This window comes from Barbus barbus, assembly GCF_936440315.1.
Source record: "Barbus barbus genome assembly, chromosome: 19".
NCBI lineage: Eukaryota > Metazoa > Chordata > Actinopteri > Cypriniformes > Cyprinidae > Barbus > Barbus barbus.
This window is the reverse complement of record NC_136747.1, coordinates 15,608,422-15,630,996: the sequence shown is the minus strand read 5'-3', so window position 1 is coordinate 15,630,996 and position 22,575 is coordinate 15,608,422. Positions and strand designations below refer to the sequence as shown.

General features: G+C 36.9%; 1 protein-coding gene across 2 annotated transcripts in view; it reads right to left on the bottom strand.

Annotated features, from left to right (window-relative positions):
* vps50 (VPS50 subunit of EARP/GARPII complex) overlaps nucleotides 1–22,575 on the bottom strand; it is a 122,038-nt gene that overhangs the window by 83,862 nt on the left and 15,601 nt on the right. For both annotated transcript variants that reach the window (XM_079441954.1, XM_079441955.1), the window contains exons 6-9: nucleotides 19,611–19,681; nucleotides 19,003–19,120; nucleotides 18,859–18,894; nucleotides 18,512–18,594 (exon numbers count right to left, since the gene is read on the bottom strand). In XM_079441954.1, coding sequence (XP_079298080.1) covers nucleotides 18,512–18,594; nucleotides 18,859–18,894; nucleotides 19,003–19,120; nucleotides 19,611–19,681 — 308 coding nt within the window. The remainder of the gene's footprint in view (nucleotides 1–18,511; nucleotides 18,595–18,858; nucleotides 18,895–19,002; nucleotides 19,121–19,610; nucleotides 19,682–22,575) is intronic.

The window sequence follows — 22,575 nt, the reverse complement described above, 5'->3', positions numbered from 1 at the left end:
ACGGTGCCCAGCGAGCACAAGCATCACAGTAACCCTCTGGCAGTTTGGTTTTAAGGGATACGGCAATTAAAGGGTTAATCCAAACCATCAACTCAGTGAAACACACACACACACAGAACAACATATAAAACTTTAAATTCTGTGAAAATATATTTTTCATTGGTAGTTGATGTTAGTTAATGCATTTACTAATGCTAACAAATGAGAAATTATTATAGTTACCAAAGGTTTTAATGATTTATAAGCTTTTTTTAATGATTTATTTTTCCATTAACTAACATGAATAATTTTTTCTAACACAAATTAATAAAGTAAAAAATATATTGTTAATATTTAATGTTATTTGTGAATTAACCAATGTTAAAAAACAACATTATTTAACTGTTGTTAATTTACATCATTAATAAATATATACCATTTAATGTTTATCAAAATCAATTCCAAAATGTGTTAATATATTATTACATTTTAAAGTTTTATTTTTTGAACATGACTATTTTTCTAATATTAAAAATATTTTGTTCATTGTTAGTTCATTGTAAGTTCATACTATCAATGAAGAATTAACATGTTGTAAAAAATACATTTTTCATTGTTAGTTCATGTTAATTAATGCATTCCCTACTGTTAACAAATGAGACTTAATTATAAAGTGTTATCAAAACCTTTAATGCTTTATAAGCATTTTTTAAGGATTTTATTGAGATGTTTAAACAGACCCTCTCTCTCTCTCTCTCCCCCTCCACACTCACTGAACTCACACAGTCAGTCACCCACCCAGTCACCTACCGCACACATTAGAAGCACAGAGACAGGAGAACTCTGATAAGTTTGAAAATGTTCTCCTCTGTATAGTGTATTGTAAATTCATGGAATTAATAACATATCCTCAGACTGTATTGTTCTGTGTATGTAATTTTTTATGAAGTGTTTTGAAGCTGCTCTTAAAAGATAAAAAAAAAGAAAAGTGTTATTTTTTACTGTGACTTTAATAAATTGCCATTAAATCACCGTTCAAGATATCCTAAATCCGTCCGCAATGTAGTATCTTCAGTATCTTGGAAGCATGTGAAAAAATGTTTGGTGTGAATTGTTGGTTTCTGCTTGGGAGGAGTATGAATTTGTTTACAGCCCGTTTAAAAAAAAAAAAAAACACATAAAAAAAAAAAATAGCCGATTTCCTGTTGGTCGTAGCTAATGACTGTAAATTAGAAAGTTGTCCGGATTAATAAGAACAATTTATGTACCGAGTTTGGTGTCTGTAGCTATCATTATATATATATAATCATTAATAATTATATACCATTTAATGTTGATCAATATTAATTCCAAAATGTGTTTATATATTATTACATTTTAAAGTTTATCTTTTGAACATGACTAATTTTCTAACATTAAAAAGATTAATAAATGCTTTAAAAAAATTGTTCTTTGTTAGTTCATACTATCATGGAAGAATTAACATGCTGTAAAAATATATTTTTCATTGTTAGTTCACGTTAATTAATGCATTTCCTAATGTTAAGAATTGAGACCTTATTATAAAGTGTTATCAAAATCTTTAATGATTTATAAGCATTTTTTAAAGATTTAAAAAAACAGACCCTCTCTCTCTCTTTCTCTCTCTCACCCACTGGCTCAATCCACACAGTCACTCACACAGTCACTCACACCCCACCCCACCCCCACCCCTCACTCAGCTGCAGGCTGACAGGGATCTCTCACTCAGAAGCAGTCTAAGTCTAACTCTCTGATAGTTTTCAAATTTTCTCCTAAGCATAGTGTATTGTAAATTCATGAAATTAATCACATATCCTCAGACTGTATTGTTCTGTGTATGTAATTTTTTATGAAGTGTTTGGAAGCTGCTCTTAAAAGATAAAAAAAAAAAAAAATTATCTTTTTTACTGTAACTTTAATAAATTGCCATTAAATCATCGTTCAAGATATCCTAAATCCGTCCGCAATTTAGCATCTTCAGTATTTTGGCATCATGATAAAAAATGTTTGGTGTGATTTCCGTGTTTCTGCTTGGAGGAGTATTAATTTGTTTACAGCCCGTTTTTAAAAAAAACCCACATTAAAATAAATATAGCCGACTTCCTGTTGGTCGTAGCTAATGACTGTAAATTAGAAAATTGTCCGGATTAATAAGAACAATTTATGTACCGAGTTTGGTGTCTGTAGCTAAAACTAACCCCCTCATTTTTGACAAAAGGTGGCGCTATAGAGTGTCTCTTCCACGCCCGTTTATGAGCTTTTTCCAGTGTCTAACTATCATTAATACTGATATGTGTGTTGAGTTTCATGACATTCTAAACATGTTATCTGCCTCAAAATCACCAGAAACGAATTTTCAACTTTGACACGTTGCCATGGCAACATAATTTTAGATATCAATATTCCCTTCACAGTTTTACATCGGCCGTGTTTTGACATTATTCTGGTGAAGTTTGAAGCAAATCGAGGTAAAAGAAGATGCTGAATTCAAAGCATTTTGAAAACGACACACTTCCTGCAGCCAGTTGGTGGCGCTATAACTTTCAGTCATAATAGTCACATCTATCCGATCGGCATCATACAACGAACAAATCACTGAAGTTTGATATACATCATACAATGTATGTGGACGTTATTAGGCATTTCCTGGGTCTCATTTTTCGCCATAACTTCATCGCCTCGCCACGGGCAAACCGTTCGACATATCAAAAATATCTTCGCAATTTAGCGTCCCCAATGTCTTGAGATCATATTCACCTAGTTTGGTGGCAATCGTATGGAAATCCTCAGAGGAGTATATCAAATTCCAGAGCATGCGCTTTTTAAACAGCCCTGAATAGCCGACTTCCTGTTGGGCGGAGCCTATGACATGCTGCGCGGAAGTTGTTCGGCTCAATGAGTTCTATATGTGTACCGAGTTTCATATGAATACGTGCAAGTATGTGTGAGCTATACATCAAGCTTTCTGACAATTTTCCAGGGGGCGCCGTAGAGCCCCTGTGCCACGCCCGGGTCCCAGCCTCAGCGGCGTCCTAATGGCCGCAGGTTCCAACGTGCGTGCCAATTTTCGAGAGTTTTCGGGCACGTTAAGGCCCCCAAAAGTGCCCGGATGATTGAAATAAAAAAAAAAAAAAAAAAAAAAAAAAAAAAAAAATATAGCTGCGAGCAGCGATGACGGGCCCAAGCCGTCAGCATACGCCATCCCGGTGGCATCGATAAAACGGTGCCCAGCGAGCACAAGCATCACAGTAACCCTCTGGCAGTTTGGTTTTAAGGGATACGGCAATTAAAGGGTTATTCCAAACCATCAACTCTGTGAAACACACACACACAGAACAACATATAAAACTTTAAATTCTGTGAAAATATATTTTTCATTGGTAGTTGATGTTAGTTAATGCATTTACTAATGCTAACAAATGAGAAATTATTATAGTTACCAAAGGTTTTAATGATTTATAAGCATTTTTTAATGATTTATTTTTCCATTAACTAACATGAATAATTTATTCTAACACAAATGAATAAAGTAAAACATATATTGTTAATATTTAATGTTATTTGTGAATTAACCAATGTTAAAAACAACATTATTTAACTGTTGTTAATTTACATCATTAATAAATATATACCATTTAATGTTTATCAAAATCAATTCCAAAATGTGTTAATATATTATTACATTTTAAAGTTTTATCTTTTGAACATGACTATTTTTCTAATATTAAAAATATTTTGTTCATTGTAAGTTCATTGTAAGTTCATACTATCAATGAAGAATTAACATGCTGTAAAAAATATATTTTTCATTGTTAGTTCATGTTAATTAATGCATTCCCTACTGTTAACAAAAGAGACTTAATTATAAAGTGTTATCAAAACCTTTAATGCTTTATAAGCATTTTTTAAGGATTTTATTGAGAAGTTTAAACAGACCCTCTCTCTCTCTCTCTCTCTCTCTCTCTCTCTCCCCCTCCACACTCACTGAACTCACACAGTCAGTCACCCACCCAGTCACCTACCGCAAACATTAGAAGCACAGTGATAGGAGAACTCTGATAGTTTTAATTTTCTGCTCTCCATAGTGTATTGTAAATTCATGAAATTAATCACATATCTCAGACTGTCTTGTTCTGTGTATGTAATTTTTTATGAAGTGTTTGGAAGCTGCTCTTTAAAGATAAAAAAAAAAAGTGTTCTTTTTTACTGTAACTTTAATAAATTGCCATTAAATCACCGTTCAAGATATCCTAAATCAGTCCGCAATGTAGCATCTTCAGTATCTTGGAAGCATGTGAAAAAATGTTTGGTGTGAATTTTTGGTTTCTGCTTGAAGGAGTATGAATTTGTTTACAGCCCGTTTAAAAAAAAAAAAAACACATAAAAAAAAAAAATAGCCGATTTCCTGTTGGTCGTAGCTAATGACTGTAAATTAGAAAGTTGTCCGGATTAATAAGAACAATTTATGTACCGAGTTTGGTGTCTGTAGCTATCATTATATATATATATATATATATATATATATATATATAATCATTAATAATTATATACCATTTAATGTTGATCAATATTAATTCCAAAATGTGTTTATATATTATTACATTTTAAAGTTTATCTTTTGAACATGACTAATTTTCTAACATTAAAAAGATTAATAAATGCTTTAAAAAAATTGTTCTTTGTTAGTTCATACTATCATGGAAGAATTAACATGCTGTAAAAATATATTTTTCATTGTTAGTTCACGTTAATTAATGCATTTCCTAATGTTAAGAATTGAGACCTTATTATAAAGTGTTATCAAAATCTTTAATGATTTATAAGCATTTTTTAAAGATTTAAAAAAACAGACCCTCTCTCTCTCTTTCTCTCTCTCACCCACTGGCTCAATCCACACAGTCACTCACACAGTCACTCACACCCCACCCCACCCCCACCCCTCACTCAGCTGCAGGCTGACAGGGATCTCTCACTCAGAAGCAGTCTAAGTCTAACTCTCTGATAGTTTTCAAATTTTCTCCTCTGCATAGTGTATTGTAAATTCATAAAATTAATCACATATCCTCAGACTGTATTGTTCTGTGTATGTAATTTTTTATGAAGTGTTTGGAAGCTGCTCTTAAAAGATAAAAAAAAAAAAGAAATGATCTTTTTTACTGTAACTTTAATAAATTGCCATTAAATCATCGTTCAAGATATCCTAAATCCGTCCGCAATTTAGCATCTTCAGTATTTTGGCATCATGATAAAAAATGTTTGGTGTGATTTCCGTGTTTCTGCTTGGAGGAGTATTAATTTGTTTACAGCCCGTTTTTAAAAAAAACCCACATTAAAATAAATATAGCCGACTTCCTGTTGGTCGTAGCTAATGACTGTAAATTAGAAAGTTGTCCGGATTAATTAGAACAATTTATGTACCGAGTTTGGGGTCTGTAGCTAAAACTAACCCCCTCATTTTTGACAAAAGGTGGCGCTATAGAGTGCCTCTTCCACGCCCGTATATGAGCTTTTTCCAGTGTCTAACTATCATTAATACTCATATGTGTGTTGAGTTTCATGACATTCTAAACATGTTATCTGCCTCAAAATCACCAGAAACGAATTTTCAACTTTGACACGTTGCCATGGCAACATAATTTTAGATATCAATCTTCCCTTCACAGTTTTACATCGGCCGTGTTTTGACATTATTCTGGTGAAGTTTGAAGCAAATCGAGTAAAAATAAGATGCTGAATTCAAAGCATTTTGAAAACGACACACTTCCTGCAGCCAGTTGGTGGCGCTATAACTTTCAGTCATAATAGTCACATCTATCCGATCGGCATCATACAAAGAACAAATCACTGAAGTTTGATCTACATCATACAATGTATGTGGACGTTATTAGGCATTTCCTGGGTCTCATTTTTCGCCATAACTTCATCGCCTCGCCACGGGCAAACCGTTCGACATATCAAAAATATCTTCGCAATTTAGCGTCCCCAATGTCCTGAGATCATGTTCACCGAGTTTGGTGGCAATCGTATGGAAATCCTCAGAGGAGTATATCAAATTCCAGAGCATGCGCTTTTTAAACAGCCCTGAATAGCCGACTTCCTGTTGGGCGGAGCCTAAGACATGCTGCGTGAAAGTTGTTCAGCTCAATGAGTTCTATATGTGTACCGAGTTTCATATGAATACGTGCAAGTATGTGTGAGCTATACATCAAGTTTTCTGACAATTTTCCAGGGGGCGCCGTAGAGCCCCTGTGCCACGCCCGGGTCCCAGCCTCAGCGGCGTCCTAATGGCCGCAGGTTCCAATGTGCGTGCCAATTTTCGAGAGTTTTCGGGCACGTTAAGGCCCCCAAAAGTGCCCGGATGATTGAAATAAAAAAAAAAAAAAAAAAAAAAAAAAAAAAAAAAAAAAAATAATAATCCTTAGAAGAACAATAGGGCCCTGCGCCTTACTGGCTTGGGCCCTAATAATAATCCTTAGAAGAACAATAGGGCCCTGCGCCTTACTGGCTTGGGCCCTAATTAGAGTAAAAAAATCTGACCCATCTGATCCCATTAGTGTCTAAAAAAGCAAACCTTTGGGCAACCATGAGGAACGAGGAACCAGCTGAGACTTGGAGCAACATGATACTAGCAGCAACTTTGCCGGTGGCCACGCATAATCATGATCTGACAATTAAGAACAACTGTATTTTATTTCACAAGCTAACTCAGCTTGACATGAGGGATTGCCCGGCCCCTCTGGGCCAGTGTTGTTGAAAGATTAGACGGAATGCATAAAACTTTAATTAAACTGCCTCTTCCTTTTCCTCATGTTTCCCTTTTTCCTTCTCTTTGAAGGCACTGGATGCAAAAAGAGGTGTTCCAGAAAACTGTTTTTATAATTGCTCTAATTTTTCCACATCGCACGATTCTTGACATAAGGAACCGCATACGTATACCACCACCCGGCTGGTGGGCAAAAACAGGAGGTGTTTTAATATGGAACAATCTATTTGTGTTGTTATAAAAAAACCGGCAGGAGAGGATATGACCTTTTCATGAAAAAAATTATTCCTTCAGACAAATGATTTTGAGTTCTGATGTCCAGGATGAGTTTTTGCAAAGGCTGATGGGAGGATGCAGAAGTCCTTTAGTCTGCCTCAATCCATCAAAGTGGGCTCTGACTCAACGTGGGTCCCCTTTTTCCTTTAGGGCCCTCAGAGTAAACCCAGCATCACGTCGAGCGGATCAATTACTTCCGACTCACAGCTCGTAACCACTGTGCCTCTCTGAGCCTCGCCGCATCCTTCGGGAAGGCCACGCAAAATCACATTTTAATGAGCTTTCGCGACAGGATCCGTTGCACAATAAAAACATTTCCATTCAAACGGTCTCTTATCATTATCATACCATTAGGCAAGAAAGCGCAGAGAGGAAAGGCCAAGACCCCCCCCCCCATTTCAGTTTCGGAACATAAATCCTTTGCTAATAGCATGGGGCCAATGGTGTTAGATGTGATTAAATTAAAGGATGTAGCTGGATGTGTGGGTAGTGTTTTTAAAAGTTGAGTGTGCTGGGCTGTAAAACCACACCGCTGGGCTCTTTTGCGGCTTACGTCTCTCTCCAATTAACTGCGCTTTCTTCCACCTGATCGAGCAGACAACTAAGGTATCCATTGCTGGTAGGATAAGCGCTGATATATAGTCTATAACTAGCTGCAGGAAAAGCAATTACTTGAAAAAGTCTCAAAGATGTCCTCAAAATCCAAAACAGGTTTATCTGTGAAAGTCTGCAAACTGAAGAAGTTTTTAAGATGAAGCAACATGTGAATCACAATTTCTTCATGTTGCAACAGCACAAGGTTCATGCCAAGAAAGCAACTGATGGACATCTGCTTTGACTTTAAAGCTGTCATTTCACGAGAAACTAAATTTCTCTTGATCTTTTGAGATAGGTGTTTGACGTAGGAACACATACTGTAACCATCGGAACTTGAAACTTCCCATCCAAAAAAAGCAACTGGTTCTAAACTTCTGCAACTGTCTAGAACTGTCTAGCATTAGATAAATTAATGTAATATTTATCTGTACATCGAAAAAGTCATCCGGACCGTAAGAACTTGACCCAGGCTTTGCAAAAAAGGTTGCTGCTAAATAATAGGGTAATTAAAAACTACATTGAATGCAAAATCAAACCTGGTTCCCATGTGAATTGGACATATAAAAGCAAAACACGGCATTCAGTTCTAGAATTATGATAAAGCACAGAAAATAGTTATGTTTTGGTGGCAGATAAAACACACACTGCTGTTCAAAATATTAGGCTCTTTAATTGTTTTTACATTAAAGTATCTTATGCTTACCAATGTTGCATTTATTTAGTCAAAAATACTCTATTGACTAATTTTTTCAGATTAATCAATTAATCTAAATGCAAAAAAAAAAAAAAAATCAACAATTTTACTTTAAAAATATTTTATTAAACCAAATGAAATCCAAATTTCTATGAAATCCTTTTTTTAAAGCAAAAGTAAAGTGCAACATAGAGTACAAGAAGCAAGTGTCCATCTCATAGTCCAAATCACTGAAATCAAAGTTCACTATTATAGTAAAGTGACCAGAGCAGGGTAGATTACTTACAAATTGTAATCCGTTACTGATTCCAGATTACATGACAAAAATTGTAGTCAGTAACGTAATCTGTTACATTACACATTTTAGGTAATATAATCAGATTACTTTGAGATTACTTTTAGATTACTTTTGATTTAACTCGTTTATCACATTGATTTAAATAGCATTATCTTGTACCATAATGATGTAAAAAATGCAAAGAGTAAGAAAACTTGTTCCATTCATTGTAATTTCAAGTGCATTAAACATTATATTACAGTTTCCCAAACTAGGGTTCGTAAAGGAACTGCAGGTGGGTTGTGAGTTTAATGAAAAGCTGACAATTCATTAAATCATAAAAAAATTTAATTAAAATAAATCATTTTAAAACAAACTCCCTTTTTTTATTTTATTTGAACTCCCTTTCGAGGAAAGTCTCTTCACTTGGCGGCCATATTTGCAACGCCTCCAGTCAGCTCATACAAGACAATCTTAATGAACAGGGGAATCCTGAAATCTCAAACACTGCTCGCTGAACTCACATTATGTCAAATCAGCAACAAAAATCTGAAATTAATTGCCCCATGAATGTTGTTTCTTATACTCAAATAGCGTTTAAAAAGCTTATTTTTCAGGCTAGACCAGGCAATGCGCATGCTGAATCATAACCTGCTTATACTGTGCATATGCATTGGCTGGTCTAGTCAGGTTTCTTTGGGAAATTTGACTCTTTCATTTCGAAGGTGGGACTATTCCTCCATATTGCGTGTTGCAGTTTCTCCCATTCATAAGTATAGGAGTGAACAGTCTTTGTGTTTCTATAGTCTTTGTTTTAAATAAAACACTTACTAAAAAAGATTAAATATTTTTATTTACCTGCATGCCATGTGATCATTAATCAACATCAAAGAAACCGTGAACATGCAAATGTGATACTTAATTATTGAAATATTTATTTTAAAATCTCTGGGGTACTTAAAGCAAATATATTTGGTAAACAAAGTTTAGATGACAAACAGTTTTGGAATGCCTGCATTACATGTGACTAAGAAATAATGTGAATATGTGCATTTTAATTAGTTATAATTAATAATACATGGTTAAAAAACCTACAGAGTAATAATTCAAATAAAAATGAATGTGTTCATCAGTAGTTGATGCAATGTTGAAACCCTTCTTAAACCTGAAATGATTTTTGTAAATCCAGTGGTCAAATGCTGTCGCCACCTGACTAATGACTGATCTCTGTGTGAATGTCCGCAAGACTGGACTATTTATACATATATAATAAGTATATATTCGGTAGACTATTTTAGAAAGGAAAATTTAAAAGATGAAAAAGAGAAATTAGGGGGAATCAATTATTTATGAATAATTTATTGCTATTGTGTGAATAATATGTAATCATGTAATCCATAAAAAAGTAACTGTAGTCTGATTACGAGTATTTTAAAATGTAATTTACTCTGATTACAAGTACTTCATTTTTGGAATCTGATTACGTAATCCAGATTACATGTAATCAATTACTACCCAGCTCTGAAAGTGACATAGTGAAGTGACATACTTCCAAGTATGGTGACCCATACTCGGAATTCGTGCTCTGCATTTAACCCATCCTAAGTGCACACACACAGCAGTGAACACACACACACACCGTGAACACACACCCGGAGCAGTGGGCAGCCATTTATGCTGCGGCGCCTGGGGAGCAGTTGGGGGTTCGGTGCCTTGATCAAGGGCACCTCAGTCGTGGTATTGAGGGTGGAGAGAGCGCTGGACATTCACTCCCCCCCACCTACAATCCCTGCCGGCCCGAGACTCAAACCCGCAACCTTTGGATTACGAGTCCGACTCTCTAACCATTAGGCGACTTCCCACAATATAGTGTGAGAATGACACTATATTCATGTGTTCTAGTCCAATAATAATAAAATTAAAATCAAAAAACACTTTTTTTTAAAGGAGTATTTACCAGAAATATTATTTACCAGAATTTATTTAGGTGAAAAATGTAAATGTGCAGTATTTCTGAAAAAATACTTTTTTAAAATATAAAATCAATTAATTGGAGACGCTTTTTATTATTAAAATTTAAATGGAACCATTAAAATGGAATCCAGAAAATAATGGAAAACAGATAAAACTGTAGAACTCAATTAATTAGACAGGCTTTTTGATTAATAAAATTTAACAAAACTGAATTTGGAAATAAAACGGATTTCATAGGGCCCTATAATTATATACATATTTTTTTTTTTTGTGGTAATACAAATTGATTTAAGTGAACAATAGCTTTTAAAATTACTTCAAGTTCATATATAATAGCAATGATGCCATAATAATTCGTTCAAATAAAGTATCAAAAGCAAGAAATCATATGGTTTTATTGAACAAAACTGTTAAAATACATGTATAATAAACAATAGAGCTAATGTAGATTATGCATTACAACAAAGGCCTGCAGGGGCACCGACGGCCACATTACTATTTAATATTGACCAAGCACCATTTAATTCAAACGTACACTTAATCTTTAATATTTGGCCCTTTCTTTGGGACAGAAATGCTATAGCCGCTGTAATTCCATGAATATGTGGACATCAAACCGTGTAACTCAGAGTGAGGGGTTGAGCTTTTATTTTGAAATCGCAATGTATTCTCCTGTTAGTGTAGATTTATAAATGATTTACCTTATGAATCTGATGAAATGGTGCGCGCTGCGTTCCCAGATGAAGGTTATAATAAACCCAAACTCACAACAACATGCAGAGATGAGTTTGAGACGCTCCACATGTAAATGATAACAGTTTCTGTGGAGCCGCTGTGAGACGCACGAACTTAACCTGCACGCATGGAAATAATTAAAGCGCATATACTGTGTGATCTGCATCGCATATAATTATTTAATTAAATCATACCATTTGTGAATTCACAATTATGCTTAATTATGATTTTTAAATGGGTTTAATATATCATGCAGCCTTGGAAAATAATCTAATAATGTGTTTTATGGATTATCGTCCGTGAAATGCGCCACTTCCGGTATTTTGAATCGAATCGCGACAGCCCTAACAGTAATATCGCAAAATATTATTACAATTCAATTTTTATTTATTTTTACATATTTTAAAATGCAAAGCTGAATTTTGAGCAGCCTTTACAGTCTTAGTTTCACATCCTTCAGAAATCATTCTAATATGACGATTTGATGCTTAAGTCACATTTCTTCCTATCAGTTCAATGCTGAAAACAGTCGTGCAGCTTAATATTTTTACAGAAGCACATTACATTTTTTACATGACATTTTTCAGAACTCTTTCATAAACAAAGTTCAAAAGAACAGCATTTATTTGAAGTATGCTTTTTGTAATTAAAACATCTTTACTGTGACTTTATTAATTTATTAGAAATGTATTAATTTCTTTCTTTTTTTTAAGTCTTAACCGCAAACTTCTGAAGGTAGTGTACTGTAAGTGCAGCTAAAAAACAATTCAAAATATGAGACACCTTGCATTTTATACTCTCCAAATTCAGCTGATACATGTGGATTGTTTCTAAAACCCCAGAAAAACTATTTGAAGGTCAGTTAGCAGCTACTTTGACAAGCACACCAACAGCAATCCAGCTTTTGACAGTCTCCCCACAGACAGCATGAGTCGTTTTGCAACTGCTTGCGTTCACAAATCAGTGGGTATTCTTCTTTATGGTATCCCTGTCAATTCTCATTCTCCGTAGGTCTGTTAAAACGTTAGCATTTTAAAAAGCACAGAGAGACACAGATCTTAAACCGGAGTATAATAAAATCTTAGAATTTCAAATCTCAAAGGCAAGAAATAAAGTTTTACTTTAGAAGTAAGGAAATAACCAAGTGACATTTCTCTCCGTGATATTGACCGCAGGTATTCCTAGACTCCCTAAACTCAGACATTGAGTACGTCCCTTCTGAAACTCCTGTGCTCAGATTCAAAGCTCACTCTCCCACAGTGACATCAATACCTGCCCGCACAAACACCTCACAGCTTACAATTTCAATGCATCCAATTATACATCTTATCACTTTTCCCTACAGGGATCGAAATGAGCAAACCACAGTGCTATCACTATACAAATCGTGAGATTCCATCAAACATGCTTTTATTAACAGGGGCTGTGGCTCTTGAATAGTACTCCACTCTCCTGAAAGAGTGCTCTGAATTGTAAAACAGGTGGATGAGTTTGCAGTCAAAAGGAATGTTTTAGTGGTTCAACTGGCAGTGGCTCAATCCAGATGCGCACAGCCTTATTAAAGTCAAAGGACATAAGCTGCAACAAAGTTCAAGAGGTGAGACCAAGATTTGTAGTTGAATGCTGCCCAAAGAGGCCTACAAAACCTGAAGATCTTCCCAAAATATCATATCAACGCAAAATCACAATCCACGATCTGAATTGCGATCGTCCCAATTTTGAGAGACTATGACTTATTTGCACAGAATAAAAAACAGTGTCGCATTAAACAATTAGTTGTCAAAATGGTTCAACTTTAAAACACTGCATCACTGTATGAATTAAATATACATTGATTCTTATTAAAGTTATAAAGTGATTCATTTGTTGTTTGATTAACATTAATGACAGAGTCAGCAAAGGGTCTATTAGACGGGTGCCTCTTTAAGACAGAAGGCACGAATCTACTATACTGACACAAATTTGATTTCTTTCCCAATGTTTATGTTCATTTAAGACATAACTGACAGTCTTTATGTAAACACTCACCAAAATAGACATTTTGACTCAGTGTTTACAAAGCGAACATGTGAAGTCAAATGCCCTTTACAAAAAAGGTAAAACAGCGATGTCGGATGATTTTAAAGTTGGAGGAGAAAATGAGATGGAGTTTTTAAACGTAGTACAAAGACGAAGAACTAACTGCGCGTGACCTTTCCAACATGATTACGTTATGTGTAAAGTCGTGCATGAGCATCGCAGAGCTAGAGCAAGCCAAGCATTTGTAGCTATTTGTAGCTTCTTTTAATTCAGAAAATGTACAATCGTATCACTAGATAAGGCTCTTACTCCTCGGCCCTTATGAAGCACCATTGAAAATGCATTTTGGCATTCAAATCATTGGCCACCATTGAAGTCCAAAGCCCACTCAAAAAAAAATTATTTTTTATTGACAAGATTTTTATTATACAAGAAATTTTATTTCTTTGCAACTGAAGAAAGACAGACATGAACACCTTGGATGACATGGGGTGAGTAAATTATCAGGAAATGTTTATTCTTTAAGCTTGTTTTGGTTAAAAATCAATATTTGAGCAAGTACATAACCAGCCAGTGTTCAAAAATACCGCCTTACTTTAGCCCGATTCATAACGGTTAGCTTATAATATTGTTTTCTAATTTGAGTGGTGCGGGTAGGTTTTCACAGGAAATTTGAGCATGGCGCTGCATCATTACGTCACGTCTGTAAACATAAAGAAGTTGTCCCGGCTACTAGGCTAACGCATGTGAGGATCCTGCAGGTGGCGAATCGTTTATAGTCTTTTCTCACAGCAGCTGGAGTAATTGAATATATCATTTTGATGGTTGATTGTAATCCAGAAAGGATTGTGTGTTTATGAAACACATGTGAATAAAATTTAATTATATTCCAGTTTTAAATGTGCTTCTGATTACAGATAGCCTGGGATTACACAAGATTTGTATTCTAAAGAAAACCATTTCGAAGGGAGCATAATTTGCTTTTTGGGTTAAAAGAATTTCTTAATATTAAATTCGAATGGCATGACAATTAGATTAGACTGTACAGAAATTGAAATCTACACGCTAATACACACTATAACTCAGTCACGTAATACGGATGTTGTTAACATTAATTAATTAACATTAACACATCTGTTACATGATCTAAAACTAGTACTACATCTAAATCTATCTGCGTCGCAGCTCATGATGCCAAGCAGACGTTTATAAATTAGGGGGAAAATTACAGCCCTTCACTCTCACACTTCTGTGCAAATTTCAAGAACCATTCAACCTGACTCATGAGTAATGCAGAGGCTAACGTCACACTTCCCGCAGACAGCCGTTTTCACCTACCTCACTGCTTGGAGACTAATTGGCTGAAAAAACATTAGGGAAGGTGGACAAACAACATGACAAAACACATGGCTGCTACATCCTGAAGAACAGTGTTAATACACCAGTACGCCAAGCCTAAAATGCCTTTGATATTCACTGGGTATCTGAGTAACGCACAAACATATGACAGAGTACATTATGCATCATTACAAAAACAAGTAAATGAGGAGGGAGAGCAAGTGGCCAATCAGCTCCATATTGTTCCCAGCTCACTTATATCAAAGCTATGCCTTTATAAAGACAGCCTGGCTTCCCAAATGTTCCCGCTGCAGGTCTTATTACTTCTGCTGCAGAAATGACAGTGCCTTATGGAGTGTGGTCTGTCTATCTATCTATCTATCATTCGATCTATCCAATCTCACCCCTAATCATTTTTAAAGGGCTAGATTGCAAAATGCGACAGGGAAAATGGGACTGGTTCCTTTTTTTACATCTCCTTCATTGCAGGATTTTGTGGCTGTACAGCTTTCTGGGTCCAACAACTGAAGTGCACAAACAAGGGCAGAGTCCAAAAATAACACATGCCAATGGCTAAATGGGAATAAACTTTTCTCCTTTATCAACTTTATTAGAAAATGCTACGATGCAAGAGTAAAGCAGCAAAATATCAATTCCGTTTTCCTCCTCCATATAGCATTGTGGATAAAATAAAATACAATACATGGCTACTAATGAAAAAAGATCATTTTTACAGCCAGATATGTAGTTATGGCATCTACCAACAGAACTATACTATCCAAACTGACCTCAATAGGTTGTTTGCACATGACGTCATTGCTGTGGCGTGAAATGCAGCTGGAGGGCAGGAAGTGATTTTTCTCCATAGGAATCAGTAGCAGAAACTCAAGATGCCTGTGTTTTGCGTTGTTTATGGATGCTCAAATCGGTCAAACCGAGAAAACACAAGGAGATTTTATTGTGTACTAAAGTGTGTTGTTCATAAGGGAGGAAAAGTCAAGAAACCGACTTAAAAACGCTGTAAAAAGTGGCTTGTAAAGCTGTGTCTGCGGTCAGGAGGAGCTGATCGGATAATGCTTGTGTGTGCAAATGGTTAATATAAGTTATAATAATATATTAAGATATTAATATAGGTATAAATACATAATCTAGGGCTGCCAACTCTCAAGCATTCAGCGTGAGACAGTCAGAAGTCACTCAATGCTAAACGTCAGTAGACACCATCTAAATAAGATATTATTTGTAGTTCAGAGAGCTTCGCTGATTATAGCGGAACATTGTGAGATTGTAATAAATTGAAGTGAGTGACGGCTTTTTAGTGATTATACAGAAGCGCTTTTTACTCGCTTTCTATAAACAATTCAGAATCTGAATTAAAGTTTTGTTTTGTGTGCTGCTAACAGGATCCACGTACACAAAACCTGTATGCAGCAATGTGTCAGGAGTGACTGAAAAAGGAAGGAAAGTCTGTACTGGTTTAGGCACTATAACAAGAGAAAGTAAACAGAAAAACACAACATATGTTACGTGATCATTAAGTTATAAAGAGGAGCGATTTTTTTAACTAAATTGAAATACTTGCCTGCAGTGTATATGCTAAGCACCTAACCCTGACTGCAAAGCTATTTTTTAAAGTGAATCCCGTATTTATATGATGGATGTGGGATATATGTCTCTCTGGAAACTTTGCTCCTTGTACAGGGTTTGTGGCCGTGGGTCCTGTTAGCAGCACGAAAACAACTTCTTTAAATTCTGATTTGATTACAGCCTAGAAAGCGAACAAATAGCGCTTCCATGTAATCACTAAAAAGCTGATCTCACGGTTCCTTTATAATCAGCAAAGCTCTCTGAACTGCAAATAATATCTTATTTACATCGTGTCTACGTGTGGCGTTTAGCATTGAGTGAATTCTGACTGTGTCACATTTATTTATATCTGTATTAATATCTTATTATATTATTATCTTATATTAACCATTTGCACACACGAGCATTATCGGACTCGTCTCCTCCTGACCGCACACACTTTTCAAGACACTTTTTACAGCGTTTTTAAGTCGGTTTCTTGACTTTTCCTCCCTTATGAACAACACACTTTAGTACACGATAAAAGCTCCTTGTGTTTTCTCGGTTTGACCGATTTGAGCATCCATAAACCAAAGCAAAACACAGGCATCTCGAGTTTCTGCTACTGATTCCTATGGAGAAAAATCACTTCCTGCCCTCCAGATGCATTTCACGTGTCATCAGAACCACGTGATTGCAAACAACCTATACCTCAGTAGCTGGTCAGAAAATATGAAAAAATAATTTTCATTCCATTCTTCCTTCAAAAAGAGAGCTTTTAAACAGAAGGAAGTCACATTGGGCAGGTTTCCATGCACTTGCATGGATATCAATGTGTGCAGAGCAGGCTGACTGGAGGCTGATCAGATAGCAAAAACTTCCCGTGCCAGCTTAAACAGAGCAGCGATGCAGAGTGACAAAAAGAGACGGAGAGATAAAGACTAGTGAACAATTGCTAGTAGCCTTTACTTGAGCGAAACTGACTGCATCCTCCCTGGCTGTTAGGCCACATCCAAATGAGATAAAGACATTCCATTAGTGCGGGTCGTGACATATCAATCACTGGCCAGCAAACAGGTGCATTTATTTCTCACCCTCATACTCACAGAAGAAACTTCACAGCTTAACTACCATATCCGTCTACACAGATTGCAAACGGTTTTATGCCAGACTGAGAACATCTTGAGCAATAAAAGCAATGTAATGTCATTAGGAGACAGCATGACTACGAATCCATATTGCTATTTTTAGAACACACAGTAATTTGTTCCCAAAGAGTTGAAGTGAAAAAGACTTTGTCAGAGGAAAGAAAAAAAAAAAGATGTGGCTTGCAAAAATCATCACATTCAAATCAAAATTTCATTTTACAGTCATTTATAATTGACTACAAAAGTTTTTTTTTTTTTTCATGGGACCTAAAAGGATTTAAATCTATACACACTCTTTACTTCACATAAATTAAGAAGCCCATTAGAGACACCAAAGAGGTGGCCATGGGCCCTGTCAAAGAAACAGTCATGTGACCCATCAAAACAGTGGGCAGCAGAGGGAGGCAGCCACAGAGCTGGGAACTGCTGTATCAAATGAAGTCTGAGACATCATTATACAGTACACCATGAGATAAACAGTGGCCTTACCTTGGCAGAAGCTGTCAAATTAAATGCAACTCAGCCAATCTGAAAAGGTCGACTATAGTATAAATTCAGTTACAGTATATTGAACATGAACAGCATTTTTTCCCGAAGGCTAAATATGTAGGCTATGCAGTACAACAATAACGGAAAATGGCATTACTGTATACATTAGTGCAGTACCTGCTTCACAATCATTTTTTACAGTCAGAATCTGCACAAAACCTCATGGCAAGTTATAATGGATAACGATATTACAATGGATATAATTGCTATAATGGATATATGGATAATGGATAGATATTACAAGGATGAAGTTTGAAAAAAAGGCAATTTTTGCATGTTTTGAAAATAGGACAAAGCATTAATAAGCCTGTTAATTAAGACTTTTTGCAAGCAACACCTGAATGTCTGTTAGCAGAAAAAGATGCTGTATGGATATAGACTGTATACAACCCTACTGTTTTAAATGAATAGCTATTTTACAAGCATAATCGGTTTGTGAAAAGAGAACTAAAGCGATTTAAAAAGGCAGTTCAGAAAACTCCATTATATTCACACATGCACATGCCTGATGCCATCATTTAGTGAACTTCAGAATCTGGATTTCTCACCAATCCAGTCAGCGGTTTTCCACTCACCTTATACAGTTGTAGTGTTTGAATGTGCTGGCAGCCTTCTGGCATTCTAAACACAGCTGGATGGCGCCTGGATAGTCCTCCTCCTGTAAAATTAAACACTCCATTTTACCTGAATATCAGTAGACATTTTCACAGGACTCAACTAGAACAACTGAGCTAACAGTTTAATGAATGATGTTAGATTTCTACCATTACCCTCACAATGACAGAACAAATTGATATTAAATATACATTTGGAAGACATAAAGAGAGCAAACACCACAATTAGTGGGTGTGAGAGACAATCTCAGTCCAATTATCTGTTAAATATGGGGTGTGCATTTGTGTAGATTTCTGTGCCAAGGTACCTCCAGCATTTCACTCAGTCGAACATCAGTTCTTTGCTGTAAAAGAAGCAAAGAGTGTCTGTGAAACTAGGCAGAAGGAAATTAACATGCACAGAGGACTGAAACTCTCTGTTTAGCCATTAACAATGTTGATGAAGTGATTACCAGAGTCTTTATGGTCCTCAAAGACTTCAACAATCCTGTCAACAGCTGTCGTCGTTTCTGATTGGCTAACAGCCCCAGGCTGGCTTCAGTGAAGCCTTCTTTAGCAGAACGAAGCTGCCTAAAAGCAGAATTACAGAATTTGTGTCTATTGTGCTGTATTCTAGCTTTTTGGGAGAAAAATAAATGAAAAATCATGCATCCACACACTGTGACCATGCACGAGTCCTTTGGCATATTCTTTAGAGTTCATGGGGAAAGTGAAGAAATTAATAAAGGATTTAAATGATTCTTTCATAGAACCGGTCTGAAAGATTTATTAACTCGCTGATAAAACTGCTCACTGGAATGAATAATGTAAATCTTGCATTTTCTGTTTCTCACACAAAGCTAACATGTGATTTCAGAATCCTTGGAATCGCCCAGGCCTTTTTGATACTTTTATGCACTTTTGTTTTCTTTTTGAAACAAGAAAACTTCTGTCCACATTTAAGTTAATGTTCTTTGGAACAACATATGGGTGAAAAATGAAAACACAGCTTTTATTTATTAGCTGTACTATTCCTTTAAACCAGCTTTTCAAAATTTGACAGTGATAAAAGCTCTCTGACCTTCGTGCATTAGTGCAGATGACTGCAGCCAGCTGCAAGTTGGTCTGCAGAGATGTCACTCTCTCGAGCTCCTACAACACAATGATTTTCAAGTTTTATGACAGAGTTCATCCAAAACATTCCAAAACATTAGGCAAGCGCTACTCTGGTGTCCTTTGAAGTAGACAAGACAAATGAGACGATGGTTATGACCTTCCTTCCATATAGCAGGATATTACCTCTCACGGATAACTGCGACTCTAACCTCTATATTAATGGGTTCAGACCAGAGATGTTCTCTTCTATTAGGCATTTTTTTTCAGGCCCGTTATGAACAATAAAGCAAGAGAAATGATAATGGTGACAAGGTTTTTAGTATAGGAATGAGAAAAGCAGCATAATGAGAAAGAACATGTTCCCTTAGCCGTCATCGACATGTCCACGAACTAATAGACAGCTGAAGTTCGGGGCTTTTTGCAAGGTTTTTCTCATGCAACGCCCCCCCTTCACAGCATTCTCCGGTTTGAAGAGCACAGCTGTCACAGCCTGAGGTGAGCCCACACTGAGTGACCCGGTCTTTCGACGCACATTAGGTCTGGCCAGCACAGAGACAGCCTTCAGCACCGAAACATCATCCCAGTGGCACGTTAAAGATAATTATTTGGGCAAAGAATACGATGTGGAAAAAATTGATTCCACAGAGGGGGGCAGAAGAAACAGAGGCTCCTTATGCGAAGCGTCACAAGGAGAGCCGTTCATTCTTCAGAAGGCTATCAGTAGCAAATACCCAGAAGACTGCTGGAAGGCTTTTGGGAGATGAACAGACCGTATTGAGCTTTAAGTTGGGTGCCTGGAGAACCTCCTGCAGACTCTGAAGTACCGTCTAATAGATGACAGCACAAACAGGAATAAAATAAAAAGAGCAGTGTTTGATTTGTTCTGCCATTCAGTCTACTGACAAACACATGGAAGGCATGAGGTTAACAGGGTGTCTTTGCTGAGGAAACACAGGCTGGTCATTTAGCCAGGCATCTGCAGAATAAATCGGAATTTATTCTCCTCTCACAGAGACAGAGAGCTTTTGAAATGCCCTTGGAGTTGCCCTCGCTAGAGCAGGAAGCTGAAAAACAGGCGAATCAGAACATAACACCGACTGTGAAGCAACAGTCGGGATCACTACGCCTCCTACGTTTGCATAAACCCGCCCTTGTTCTAGGCCAGCCGCCAGCTGAACCTACACAGCCGAATCATCAGAAGTTCTGCAGGTATTGTAAATAAACAAGCGCGGACAACAGCGAAAATGGCAGACCATGGAAATAAATGTTATGTTCCAGGCTGTGCAGGGGATGTGAAGTGCAGGGATGGGTTGGTGTCTTTACTCAGAAAGGCATGGAAAGCAAATAACACGTTCAACTAAAATAACACGAGCCACTAAAGGGACATGGTTAGCTCCTTGCTAGCTGTAGCTTGTTACACTGCAGTACATAAGATTTCACTTACCACATAAACAGAGTAAGGAGAGATGAGGATGATGGCGAATGATTTACAAATCCTGAGCACCACTGACAAGCATCTGATCTTGTAAAATGTGTGGTAAGTACTGTCGCTCCATAATATAGTGAAGTGAAGTGACATAATGCCAAGTATGGTGACCCATACTCAGAATTCGTGCTCTGCATTTAACCCATCCAACACACACACCGTGAACACACACCCGGAGCAGTGGGCAGCCATTTATGCTGCGGCGCCCGGGGAGCAGTTGGGGGTTTGGTGCCTTGCTCAAGGGCACCTCAGTCGTGGTATTGAGGGTGGAGAGAGCGCTGGACATTCACTCCCCCCACCTACAATTTCTGCCGGCCCGAGACTTGAACCCGCAACCTTTGGATTACGAGTCAAGACTCTCTAACCATTAGGCCACGACTTCCCTGCATATAAACATAATTCGTGCGATCGCGTCTCTTGAAAGTGAAACTATAACGCGATCGACCGATCGTTCAAAAGCAGTTTCAATGCCTCGCATATTAATAACGACTCCCTGATGCCCGCATTTTATATACAGTATAATTACCCGACGATATAACTGCGAGAGAAAGTATTTAAATATATTGTGATGTGCGTTGTGTTTGGAGTGTTGTTGACAACTAATTAATGAGACTGAACACCGTACTGACAATTAATTAATGAGGCTGATTTGGGAATGAGGAACACCGGGATAGGATCTGTGTATTCAGAGACTGGGGTGAGAAGAATTAAAAGTGTAAATGAGTGTAAATGAGAATGGATGCGGGCTGGCTGTTGTTTTTTTTTTTTTACAAGTTGAAATAGCATGACGGTACTCAGATATTATTGGGAGAAGGGTGTCGTTCGCAGTCGTTTAGGGCCGCTGATGAAGATAGATAGATAGCTGGGACAGGGCGAGAGTAAGTAGGGACGGGGAGTTAGGAGTGCCGTCGTTCCTTATTGTGCGAGTCATCTAATTGCTGAACGGTCAGAGCATGCCAGCGTATGGACTGTGCCCATTTTGAACAAGCTATTATTGCTGTCCTTCTTTTCTGTGCTTGAGACTGTCATGTGCAGTAATCTTTGAGCCTTGAACCGACGACACGCAGCTTGTATTTCTCCTTACGGATCGGGGTGCAACACGCGGTGTTCTACGGACTGCACCAAGCTCCTTCGAAACCCCCACCCCACCCCCTCGGGAGGGGTAAAGTCGCCGTGGGGAGAGTTAAGTGGTTTCATGGTTTTATTTTAAACTGATGTATTTAATAAAGTTCTGTTTCTTGTAAAAATAGAGGGTGACAGTGAGGGTGGGAAAGACGGAAACTGGGAAGGTTTAGGGGAGCAGGTATTAATTTGCACATGCATGAGGTTTTATATGAGTTTGAAGTGTCACTGTTTGTAGTTGATCTTGTGGAACGTTTAGTTTAGTTTATTTATTTACGGGGCAATGCACATTAATAAACAAATGTAAACGTGCCAGAATTAG